Source organism: Cyprinus carpio, chromosome A17 (assembly GCF_018340385.1).
Source record: "Cyprinus carpio isolate SPL01 chromosome A17, ASM1834038v1, whole genome shotgun sequence".
Lineage (NCBI taxonomy): Eukaryota > Metazoa > Chordata > Actinopteri > Cypriniformes > Cyprinidae > Cyprinus > Cyprinus carpio.
In genome coordinates this window covers 6,409,144-6,422,166 of record NC_056588.1, presented here as the reverse complement: position 1 = coordinate 6,422,166, position 13,023 = coordinate 6,409,144, and the positions used below count along the sequence as shown (strand labels likewise).

At 32.9% G+C, this 13,023-nt stretch overlaps 1 protein-coding gene across 1 annotated transcript; it reads right to left on the bottom strand.

Moving 5' to 3' along the window:
• Positions 1 to 1,481: 1,481 nt before the first annotated feature.
• LOC109057163 (ras-related GTP-binding protein D-like) lies at positions 1,482 to 12,752 on the bottom strand. The gene is made up of 7 exons (XM_042773761.1): positions 12,429 to 12,752; positions 7,856 to 8,151; positions 7,575 to 7,774; positions 7,371 to 7,485; positions 6,019 to 6,161; positions 3,959 to 4,087; positions 1,482 to 2,360 (listed from the first exon to the last, which is right to left on the bottom strand). The coding sequence occupies exons 1-7, from the start codon at positions 12,550 to 12,552 to the stop codon at positions 2,180 to 2,182; spliced, it is 1,188 nt and encodes a 395-aa protein (XP_042629695.1). The 5' UTR covers positions 12,553 to 12,752; the 3' UTR covers positions 1,482 to 2,179.
• Positions 12,753 to 13,023: the final 271 nt, after the last annotated feature.

Sequence of the window (13,023 nt, the reverse complement as noted above, 5' to 3'; positions counted from 1 at the left end):
CCTCTGATTGGTACATTCACTATAGCTGCTGACTAGTTGTGACTGAGAACTACGGCTGATAGATTTAAATTACATTCGTTTTGACATGGCAACAGCAACACTATTTAAAATGCTGCTAGTAAAGAGTCCTTCTTTGATTCTAATATATTCACACTAAGAGAGAGTTTCTAGTTCTTCACTTCACCCATGTGTCTTAACAATACATAAGCGCAAAAGGAAAAGCCCTCAGTCACAGATGCGTCCCTGCTCTCGACTAAGTAAATAGCGTTTGGCCCTCTGATAGAGATTATAATACTAAACATGAAATTGTCTTACATAACACATTGTAGTTTCACTACAGATGATTTAGTGTCCATCCAGAGAGGAGCAGCTCTTGCGTAAGCGGCTCTGACCTCATGAGATTTACCCATCAGGCTTCATTGCTGAAGCAAAGGTATCCCCTGGGATTAGCGCTGGTTCTCTAACCCCGCAGCGAGACACTTCCACTGCACACGCATTAACCCTGACAACACACAACAACCACTAAAATCAGTTACATGATATTAGCGCCGGGGCGGAGACGGGACCTTGTACTTCCTGTGACGCCAAAGAAGTTAATTGTTCCTTGCAAGCAAAAGCTAAGTGTGGATGGCCTGGAAAGAGAAAAGTGTCTGATTCAATCATCACTTCCTGCATTTGGTTAAATGTGAAAATAAGAATCATATTTGGAAACAAGACATTATGAATTAAGAAATATGTCTATTATAAATTTAGATACGTGGTAGTGAAATAAAATAAAAAAAACTATTTTCCCGTAGTTGTGAGTGACAAAGAAAGGGACTTTTTTTTATTTATTTTTTAAACAAAATCACTTTCATTTTTTTAAACAAAATAAATATGCTGCAAATTAACATAAATTTTTTTTATACTCAATATGGCAACTGTACATGCCAGTGGTTCTCAACCTTTTTGACTCTTAGACCCTTATTGTCAAACACATTTTTTATATACAATATTTTCTCAAGTATTTTTGCTATAATTATGATAAAGATGTTTGTTTTTAATATGTTTTGCAAACAGAAACTACTGTATCAATAGTTATTGAGGGGGGAAATAAAGAAATAGCATTAGTTGTTTAATTATAATATTATTTGTATTATAATAATAATTCATTTGAATTATTTAAGTCATCCTGTGCCCCCTTGGAAGTTTGAAGAGGTCTTCTAATGGGTCCCAGCTCCTTGATTGAGAACAACTGGTATATGCAAAACAACCAATCATATGCTTGTTTGTTCATTTAAAGTTGCTGAAATGCTTCAATTACAATTTTAATTAAATGAATAGACAAAAAAATTCATAACATCAAGTCAGATCAAAAAAAAAATCAACAGCAGATAAAAAAAAAAAAAACATTAAATTAAAAATTAAATTCTACTTTTAATCAAAATCAATTTTTTTTATTTTATTTTTACTACGAATAAAAAAGAAAACAGAAAAGATATTCGTGCCCTAAACGTGACAAAAGTATGATCTAGCACTTGTGACTTTTAGCACAGATTTTTTTCAAGGTAAAAAAAAATATTATTGAAAAAACAAAAAGGTTGCATTCTTTGCAAAACATTTAAAATATGGACAGCTAAATTAGTTGTGCAATATATTTAATGTACACAGCGGTCTGTATTGTCTATTTAGACAGGTAAAGAACAGTAAATGGCCCTAAAAAAGCTGCTGAAAAACTGAAATCACAAATTTAAGTAAATAAAGAAAGAATATGTGAAACTGAATAGCTATTTAACCATCAATAACAAAGTAAAAAAATGGGGCATTCATTTTTAATTTTAACCAATTAAAAATGTATGTAAAAAAATCACTTTCTTGTTTTACCATGTATGATCTTGCATTTGTGACTTTGGAAATTACTTTTACCATGTTTTTGTGAGAAACTGTAGCACAGTTGATTGATTTTGAGTAAAAAATATTAATGAAAATAACAACAAAAAAAGTAGCTTACTTTACAAACTTTGCATGAACAGCTAAGTTAGCTGTGCAAGATATTTAATGCACAACGGAATCTATATTGCCATTTTGGATCACTGAAGAGCAGCAAGTAGACCTGAAGAAGATTCAAAGAACAAGCGAAGTCTGTGTGAAGCCTTCACTCTGGAGTCACTGTAACAGGATGGAGGGCTTTCAGTGCTCTTCAATGAGGATGCACCTGAGTCCCGTTTGGCACGGTCTGCCTGCTCCACCTCCTCTGGCTCAGAAGCTTCCGACTCCTCTGCACTTTCAAGCGCACGTCAAACACCTCTTCTATGGCTTTCTTAAAACAGTGGAAATTGTAATCGATAAGTCCTGGGTGAGCAAAGACAAGTGTAATTAGCCTGCGGTAGGAAAGTTGTTCGACCCATTCCCAAATTGGATCTTTGAATTAAGATTGTGACACACATAACAAGAGATGTCATTTAGCTTTGATCCAGAGAAAGAAAAAAATTGATCTACATAAAATATTTATTAACACCTACATACAGACATACTTTGAAAGCTAGTGTAAAACAGACAGTTCCACTTGACGGGTGCCAACTAAGATTTTTGAACCCACAAATGATTAAATATTCATTTTGAACAGAAAGAAGAGAATGAGTTCAGTTGAATATAGTGAGAAAAACTGAATAAAATGTATATATTACTTTATGATGCAGAACATGTAAGTTATGTCATCCAAGAAGCCAGTGCAAATCTACGCCTTTGTAAAATGCCTTGTTTTCCCCGCTGACTAACATGATTGCTCATGATACTCTCCCTAACCCCCTTAGTAATTCCTAGCATGAATACTGTATTTCAATCTTCATTAGCCTCCCAAGGATTCCACTAATTATCCCATTCTCTCATGTGAGTGCCGCTTTACACCAGCAGGTTCTTTTCTGACTGATTTAAGACAAATGAAGTGTAGTTGTAATTGCTAAAAACAGCTTGTAGGCAAAAGCTGATCTTTAGGTCTTTATTGTAGTCCCTATTGAATCCATATGTGCTGCATGAGGATTACTGGGGGAACTGTTAATAGTTAATAAACATTTTGCTGCATGCTGTTTTTTTTTAGCCTTTTATCATCTTTTTAAATTTTCAAAATTTCACCATATCACACTAAAACACTCAATACAATTATCTTACACATTTTTTTACTCTTGTAAATATTTCTATTTAATTTTTTTTAGTCAATTTCTGTATAGGAACAAACCTAAAACCCAGAGCAATTGCAAAGTGAATTTTTTTTTACTCAATTAAACGTGCATATACACTACTGTTTAAAAGTTTGGGGTCAATAAGTTTCTTCAGGTTTTTGGAAGTCTCTCATGTTCACTAAAGCTTAATTTATTTGATCAAAAATACAGAAAAAAACACTGGTATTGTAAAATAGTTTTAATTTTATTATATTTTAAAATGCATTGTATTACTGTAATGACAAAGCTGAATTTTCAGCATCATTACTCCAGTTTTCAGTGTCACATGATCCTTCAGAAATCATTCTAATATGCTAATTTAATGCTCAATAAATATTAATTTAATGTTGAAAATAGCAAGTGGTAAATTTGTTCAGGATTTTTTGATGAATAGAAAGTTCAAAAGATGACCATTTATTTGAAATTTAGTAATTTTTGTAACAATGCCTTTACTGCCAGTTTTGACAGTGATTAAAATAATGCAAATATATAAAACAAAACAACATAAATAATAAAAAAACTTTTCAACAGTAGTATATAAAATATAAAACATAATAAAAACTAGATGATTGAAACAACATACAGAAGTGCTGCAAGAGAAATCAGCTATTTTTATAAATGGACTTTAACAATAAATTAACAATAATATTTACACCAAATAATCCAGAAAGCTTTTGTGTTTCTCCCGTCTCGCAAAAAAAAAAAAAAAAATAAAATCGTATTTGTATTGATATCTTAAAGAGATTCATCTGGTTGGAAACCTCTTACATCTACACACCAGGGCAAGGAATTTGGTGACCTCTTTTAGGTACTGGACCGTAGTGTTGTTCAAGTGGATTATGGCCATTGATTCTTTATCATAAGGAGTTCCCACCTCATCTCCAGTCAACCTATATAAAAAATAACAACAATAAAAACAAAGCACAACCAAAAACACAACTCTCTCATCATGTCTTCCCTGGTCTCAGCAGTTCCAGAGACATCTCATGCTATTTTTTTGCACTTGTCCTTCAGTTTGTATGATAAATGCACATAATGACTGTGTCCCTGACGGGCGGCTTCCTGTGAGGATGAAGAGCAGCGTGAATTACTGCTCCATCAGGAAGACACTTTCCCAATTCAGCTTGAGAACAGACTGGATACAGCTGAAAAATTGTGCAGTGTGGAACAGATGTTGATTCATATCATAATTATCAAAAATGAACAGATGCCCTGTCATAATCCCCCCTTTTATAACCAAACAAATTCATGCTATTATGCATGGATGTTACAAATATATAAATATTTTCCCACAAAAAAAGAAAGTACGGAAAAGATGATGAGCAAATTGAGTCGACATAATAAAGCATGTAATTTGGAGCTTCCTGAAACTGAGAACACGAATCAGTGTCAATATGATGAATAGGGAACAAATAAGCAACTTATTAATTTCAATGAGTTACAAACAAGGCTTGCGGAAATTTATTCCACAGCAGCTCACCAAATCTACATAAAAGCCATATACTGCATATTAATGCACAAGCTGTCAGTCATGCTGAAATGGGCTGAACTGACATGAAAATCTTGTGCCTTAAAGGAATTCACACAAAAATGAAAATTTTATGATTATTTACCCCCAAACCATTCAAGATGTATATGACTTTCTTTCTTCAGACGAAGGGAAATTAAGGTTTTCATAAAAAAATTACATACTTTTTAACTACAAATACTCACTTTGGTCCAGCTCTCCAATACACGTTCATGAGACGGTTTAGTTCACAACCTCTTGTGTGACATAGTTGGCAAGAACCGGCCAGTTGTTTACAGGTGTGGAGAACAAGCACTGTCCAAAAGTTGAATGGTTGCTGCTGTATAATTGTGTTAATTTGTTGTTAAAAATGGTCCGGGCATGTGTGTATCATAGCTTGTGAGGCTTGTGCCGCCACGTCAGCCTCCTCTATCTAAGTTCTTCATCCATGTACTTGGTATCAAAGAGGTAGTGTTGAGTGAAAAACATCATCATCATCATCATCATCATCATACAACATGGTTGTTTTGCACTGTTTTACATTGTGAAGGATGCTTGACATGTAGTCTTTGCACGTTCCTCTTAAACCAAGTTGAACCAAGGCCAGGCCATTTGTAGTTAAAAATTATGTAATTTTTAATTTTTCCTGAAAATGACTGATTGTTTCGCTAGAAAAGAGCCTTATTTGTCATGTGGATTACTTGCTGCCTAAATAAATGCTGTTGTCACAAAAGGTCTACGTTGGGCTCTTTTCACCTGGAGTGTGAAATTCTGAAATGCTTTCTTCCAAAACCTTAATTTCTTTTTGGCTGAAAAATAGACATCTGGGATGGCCTGTGGGTGAGTAAATAATAAGAAAAAATTTAATTTTGGGTGAACTTTTCCTTTAAACTCCATGCCTCTCAGTTAAAGACTAATACCTATTCATCAGATAGTGATGAGGTGGCCCATCTGCTCTTGCAGGCCACCGAGAACTGACATATGTGGGGCCCCGGGTCAGGCCTGTGTTCCTGTACCTACCCAGACCGCTCTGTCCCGTCAAATTCCAGGACAAACTGGGTCAATGGCGCTGGAGGTGCCACTCTCTGCCCTTCCAATGTTTATAGCCAGCGTTTACATATCCCCAAGTTATATGCTACTAATTCACAAAAAATTAAATTCCATCCAACAACAGCTATAGGGAAACAAGGTTGTTGGATTTTATCATGTATTTTTTAGATGAATGGCAAAAAAGAATTATAGTGCTCTATAGGGTACAAACATGTCTCGCAGTTTAATGTGACTGTGGTGTGATTGCCATCCGGCGTCACTCACCCATAGATGCATGAGATGTCGATAACCACATCTATCATGTCACAACACAATTCATAGGTCTGCATGTCCACCGGGCTGCTGTCGGTTGCTATGTAAATCTTACTGACCACATCAAAGAGAAAAGCCTTTTCAATCCCTGAATTCTGCAATGAGAGCACAGGACGGGGTTAGGGGTCAGCTGTTATTCTTAAGAAGAAATGCAGCGGAACAGGACATCATATCTAAGAACACTTTGAAGTGGAAATGAATTACGCAACCAAGTAATCAACTGCATTGCAAGTACTGTTGTTAGAAAATGCATTTAATTCTATAAAAGCTGTTGAAAGCCTCTTCCCAAGTTATGTGACTTTTCCCATGTGACTTTTTTGACAGTTTTTTTAAGCATAACAGTAAAAAATTATAATCAATTATATTTGTACTTTATTTAAATTTATATTTTACATTTAAATTCATTGATTTACATTTATTTAATAAAAAATACAGTAAAACAGTAATATTGTGAAATAATATTACTACTTGAAATAACTCTTTCTATTTTAATATATATAAAAAATATATTTTTCCTGTGATGGCTTTATTTTATATTATTCAATATTATTCTTAATGTTGAATACAGTGAGAACAGTGAAAACTGCTTAATATTTTTGTGGAAACCATAATATTTGTATCAGGATTCGTTGATGAAGAGAAACCTCAAAAGAACAGCATTCATTTGAAATAGAAATATTTTGTAACATTATAAATGTATTTACTGTCACTTTTGATTAATTTAACGCGTCCTTATTGAATAAAAGTGTTTATTTTATTCTTTTAAAAATGTATCTAAATATAGTTACACAACACGAAACAATCAATCAAAACAAACAATTCAAAAAAAAAAATTAAAATAAAAAACAGATTAAAATAGATAAGAGATTTTAGTCTTCATAATAAAAAATCCATAAATTGCTCAGTTATTGTACTCATGTAGCAGTCTTTTCATCCTTTCAATTTACCCTCTGCTGCCACCAACTGGCTAATTTAAAAAACTAAAAAAGTATTTATGATTCTGCTAAATGTAATTGCTTTCTTGCTCAACATTATAATAAATCAGTTTACCACTCTTTTAATTCTAAACTTTCCATGCATCATTGATTGCTAACATTGACGTCTTAGTTAATCATAAGTTTCACTACCTCAGCTAAAAAAATGAATGAATTACTAGAAATTGAAATGTTCTAAATGATCAGTCATTGAGCAAGAACATAATTAATTCAACACTAAGCACTGATCAGAGATTCACTTTGGTTATCCATGCTGAAAATAAGAGAAACTAAGATATAAAGAGGTGCATGGGCCACACATCTACTCACAGATATAAAAATGTTGAGCAGATTCTCAAGGGTGGGAAGCTGAGGGATGAGTTTTTGCACAACTTTACTGAAGGCCTCAAAGATTGAATGATCATAGATGCTTGTCAAGTAGAAGCTGAAAGAAATAATACATTTCACATCACAAATCCAACATCTGATGATTTCAAGAAAGCCACATAATATCTGAGCTGTTATGATACCAACCTCAAGTGTATTCTTTCTAAACCAGCATCGGCTAGATCATCATTGGTTCGTTTGTGTATGTCCCTCTGTTTCTCAATCTTGTGGTCATCTGAAAGGCCGTCCACCTTGTGGATGAAGACCTCGAAGTTGATGTCAGGATTGACCTTGTAGGCTCTTGTCACGGTGAGGTGAAGTCTACTCAATGCCTCCACGTAATCGTCCTGCACAGTAACACATTTGTAGTGTATTTTTAGAAAACAGACAGACAGATAGATAGATAGACAGATAGACAGATATTTCACCTGAGAGTCTATGACAAAAATGAGAGCCCCTGTGCCACGAAATATCATCTCATAGTCGAATGTGGGGTCGAAGAAATCAATCTGACCAGGAAAGTCCCAGATTTGGAAGCTGACAAAGGAACTGTTGGAAACATCCTCTCGACAAATCTTATTAGTGCTCTCCAGAAACAGAGTCTCGTTGGGTGACATCTTGTGGAATACAACTTTCTGAATGGAAGACTTGCCACTTCGCCTCAGGCCCATGAGCAGGATCCGAGGTTTCACCTCACAGCTGAGTGGATCACTGAAGCCCAGCACTGTACAACAGCCAAACACAGAAACACTGCTTGTGAACCATCAATCATCATAAATACATAAGCCACATTTGGTTAATGGTAAACCAAACCCAGGAATCAAACAAAACTAAACCGAGCCCATGAACTGCTAGTGACATTTATTTTAATACTTTTACTCATCAAAGCAGCAATTACTGTAAATTGACTAAAAGTGACAGTAAAGACCATAAAAGCTGTTTTTTTTTCCAGAACTTTCTATTTATCAAAATACATGACCATTTTTATAAACAGTCTGGGCTCCAGACTAACATTTGAGAGCAGTGGCATTAGCAACACTAAGTTCTACATATGGTGTGGCCATAAGCAGATTTGGTAGCGCTGGGGGTGTGGGGGTAGTAAAAATAAATAATATATCATTTTATAAAAATAAGTGCAGTTAATAATAATATTATATATATAAAAATAAGTGCAGTTACTAATAATATTATATGTAATAAAACATTTATTTCACGGTAATACAGAAAATTTATATATTCTACTCTTATTAAATACCATCATTAACCTTCAAAATCATAATAAAAGAAACACTTTTTGCTTACTTTAACTCTTATTAAATGTACCATTATTCTTCTTTAAAGGGATTATAAAAGAAACACTTTTTGCTTACTTTATGTGTGATTCAAGGCATTTTGTGGCTTTTCTTTCCTCATACACACACACACACAAAAAAGCAAAACTCTGACATAATTTGATTTCTTGACGATTTGATATCTTATAATAGTGATTTTATCATCTTAAAGTATAAAGCAAAAAAGTGGAAATGAAATGACTAATAAGCCAATAAGTGCTCCTCTGGTGCCATCTACTGGTTACAGTGGTAATAACTTTTTTGTTTAATAATTGTTTAAAATTATTGTTTATAATGTTTAATAATTCTGACTGGATTTGTTTATATAGTCAGGTTAAGGCGACTGGTACAGTGGTCTGTTGTCATCTCCGTGTGGTCCTATTTGGTATTGCAGCTTGACTTGTAGTTATTATAGAAAATGCTGTAAACAAATGTGACATTTATATTTTCCTTACATTTTTTGCTGTTGAAAATTGTGAATTATGAAAATTAAAAAAATAAATGCTTCACGTCTTAATAATACTTCAACTATCAATAATCAAAAATCAAAACGCCTCAATACTTAATATTCTTTCATACTTTAAAACAATTATCTTTATTTAAAATGTTTCAAATATTTTTCCTTTTCTTATACCGTGATAAATCATACATACATATACACACATATACACACACATATATATATATATATATATATATATATACACATATACTGATATATATATTATATATATATATATATAATATATATATTATTATTATATAATATAATATATGTCTATAATATAATATATACACCGTACAGACCAAAAAGTTGGAAAAATTACTATTTTAAATGTTTTTGAAAGAAGTTTCTTCTGCTCATCAAGCCTGCATTTATTTGATCAAAAATACAGAAAAAAAACATTAATATTGGAAATATTATTACAACTTAAAATAATATTTTCTATTTGAATATACTTTAAAAAAATAATTTATTCCTGTGATGCAAAGCTGAATTTTTCAGCATCATTATCCGAGCCTTCAGTGTCACATGTAACATCCAGTCTATCACATGATCATTTAGAAATCATTCTAATATTCTGATTTATTATGAGTGTTGGAAACAGTTCTGCTGTCTAATATATTTGATGAGTAAAAGGTTAAAAAGAACTGCATTTATTCAAAAAAAAAAAATCTAATAATATATATTCTAATAATATATTTTCTTTATTTTCTTTACTATCACTTTTTTATCAATTTAACACATCCTTGCTGAATAAAAGTATTGATTTTATTTAAAAAAAAAAAAGAAAAAAAATTACTGACCCCAAATTACTGACCAGTAGTGTATATTGTTATTACAAAATATTTATATTTTAAAAACATAGCTTCTTTTTTTTTTTTTTTTTTTACTTTTTTATTCATCAAAGTATCCTAAAAAAATATCACATGTTCTGAAAAAATATTAAGCAGCAGAACTGTTTCCAACTTTGATAATGAATCATCATATTAGAATGATTTCTAAAGGATCATGTGATAATGATCCTAAAAATTCAGCTTTGCATCACAGAAATAAATGATAATGTAAAGTATAATAAATTTAAAAACAATTATTTTAAATTGTAATACTATATAAAAATATTACATTTTTTCTGTATTTTTGATCAGATAAATGCAGGCTTGGGCATGAGCAGAAGAAACTTCTTTCAAAAACATTAAAAAATAGTAATGTTTCCAAACTTTTGGTCTGTACTGTGTATATATATATATATACATAAATATACACCATACATATATCTGCACACACACAAAAAAAAAAAAAAAAAACATATAAATATATATATATATATATACACACACACATATACATATATATATCTTTTCAGTCTCTCTGGTTGTCTTGAATGTATGTCATATGCCCATAGTAACCACCAGAAACCAGCTCATTATGCCCTTGAGAGCGGCATGTCCTGCAGGTACTGACTACTGCGGTACACAATAACACCTGATTAACATGCCGTCATCAGCCAACAAAGGTTATTAATTACTTTAGTCAGTGTGCTGCAGATTTTGACAAAACAGTTAGATGTGGAGTCCCTCACCTGAAAAGAAAAAGCATGCATTTAAATGAATAATAACTAGTCTAAAATGAAAGTACACCTAATTTTAATAGAAAAGGTATGTTTAAATATAACTGCAGCTGGCTCTAATGTTTAAAACAAACCTAAAAATGACATTTAATAACAAAAATGATGGCTAAACAAGTTTTTTCTTTTATACGAGACAGAACATTTTGACATGAAACGTCGTAAAGGAGGTTTTAGAATAACTGTCATTTTTATTTGATTTCAAAACAGTATCATTCTGCATCACTGCACATACTTTATCTAAAAGAGATGCCAAACCACCAATAATACAGGCTTGTGACAAGTTCATACACTCCCAAGTAGACATGTAGCAAAGTGAAAAGAGAAGTGGCATACTCATCCCATCAGTTTGAATCATATTACCAGAATTTGACTGCTGGAGAGCATGAGTGTGGAGTTGTGGGCAAATCCTACACTGGAATTATTCCACTCCTTCATATCACATGCTGCAGCTGATTTGATGACTGTGACCTTGCTAGCTCTCAGCTGAGGAATGTCAACTGCATTTGGTGAGACTGAGGGACACTTCTAGTCTCAAAATACAGCCTCAGGAATCCTGCAGTGTTTATCGAAGTGTCCAACTGTGCACCACGTAGTGTTTGTTGAATTGGTAAACAAATGTAAACTCGAGTCAAAAAAAACTTCAGCTGACTGAGCTGAAGATAACAGTTTGGAGCTAAAGCTGTGTAGAAACAATGAGCTGTAAGCAATGCCTTATAAACATATAAATCTACCTGCTTTCTAGGAAATCTTGCCTAACAGGTATTATGAAAGTCAAACAGCCAAATATGCTAAAAGCCACAAATCCATATAGACTATATATAATTTAGACATTCTTTAAATAAACCAGTTGAGAAACCAAATGTGTGCACCCTTATTAATAAATACCTTAAAAATAAATTTTATGGTATTTCCAACTTCCAATTTCCAAAGTACCATAGTTACTAAAAACCATAATTGTTTTCAAGTAGCTATATTTTATGATATTGGTGGCCAATACCAAGTTAGCAAAGTTTTACTGTACCATGATTAATATCATGGCGACCATATTTTCCACCAAAACACCTTAGCGTTATTTATAAAACCATAATACATTTTTATGGGTTCTCAATTGTTTATGAAGCTTGGAGAATATTTAATTGAATATTTACTCTCATTTATTTATTAATGACATTGGCGGACATCTAATTACATTAGTTCATTAATAAATCCATCATAAATATTTACTAAACAGGGTTTCCACCAAAAAATTAAGTTACTTAAATTATTGGCGACACTTTCAAAACCATAATAAATTTATATCGGATATCACACAGTGGAAATTTATATAATTTAATGAAATAGTTCTTTATTTATGACTTTGCTGGCTATCAAGTTATCACAGTTGTGTTATAGTAACAAATGAACCTGTCTTTTAAGAGGGAAACATTGTTACAAAGGTAATTGTTTTGTAACGGCTTTATACTTAGCGCTCGTTCAGAAACACGTAAAATACACACGAGCCCTTATTTATGGGTGATAAATGAACACTACCCTCTAACCTCCTTCATCACAGCCGCAGTCTCCGTCCTCGAATGTGTCGAAATCATCATCATCGTCATAATAATCGAACGACAGCGCCTCGTTTTCTCCGTCCACTTCATTATATTCCCGTTCGCTTGTCATTCTCCGAGTTTGAGAAATTTAATCTGAGGAGGCAGCCAAACTTTTGCACATTGTCACCTGATATGGCCAAGCCATGGTGAACTTTCACCTCCCCCTCGCTCTCTAGCTCTGTGACACACACACAGCAGCCCGCCAGGAATCCCAGCACACTGTGACTATTCATCACTATCATCACAGAATGAAGAGCTGCACTGCAGAAGAACTTTTTGAGAGAAGACGGAGAGGAGAAGACGCCTCCCTTCTTATCTCCTTCCTCAAACAAACAGGCTATGCATGGACTCCAAAGATGGCTGTGGATCTCGGGAGATGTAGTCTGTTCTTCACAAAGGAAACTTGTTCTATTATATATATATGAGAATTTATAATGCATTTATTATATTTAGTGAGCTTATAATAACTTCTTGTTCTATTTTTATATATATATATATATATAGATATATAGATATATATAGATAGATAGATAGATAGATA

Excerpts from the sequence above, each read along its gene's own strand:
- LOC109057163 (XM_042773761.1), bottom strand. The coding sequence starts at position 12,552 with ATGACAAGCGAACGGGAATATAATGAAGTGGACGGAGAAAACGAGGCG. Across the intron at positions 7,486-7,574 it reads TTAGAAAGAATACACTTGAG|CTTCTACTTGACAAGCATCT; the intron begins GTTGGTATCATA and ends TATTTCTTTCAG. Across the intron at positions 6,162-7,370 it reads TGCTCAACATTTTTATATCT|AATTCAGGGATTGAAAAGGC; the intron begins GTGAGTAGATGT and ends CTCTCATTGCAG.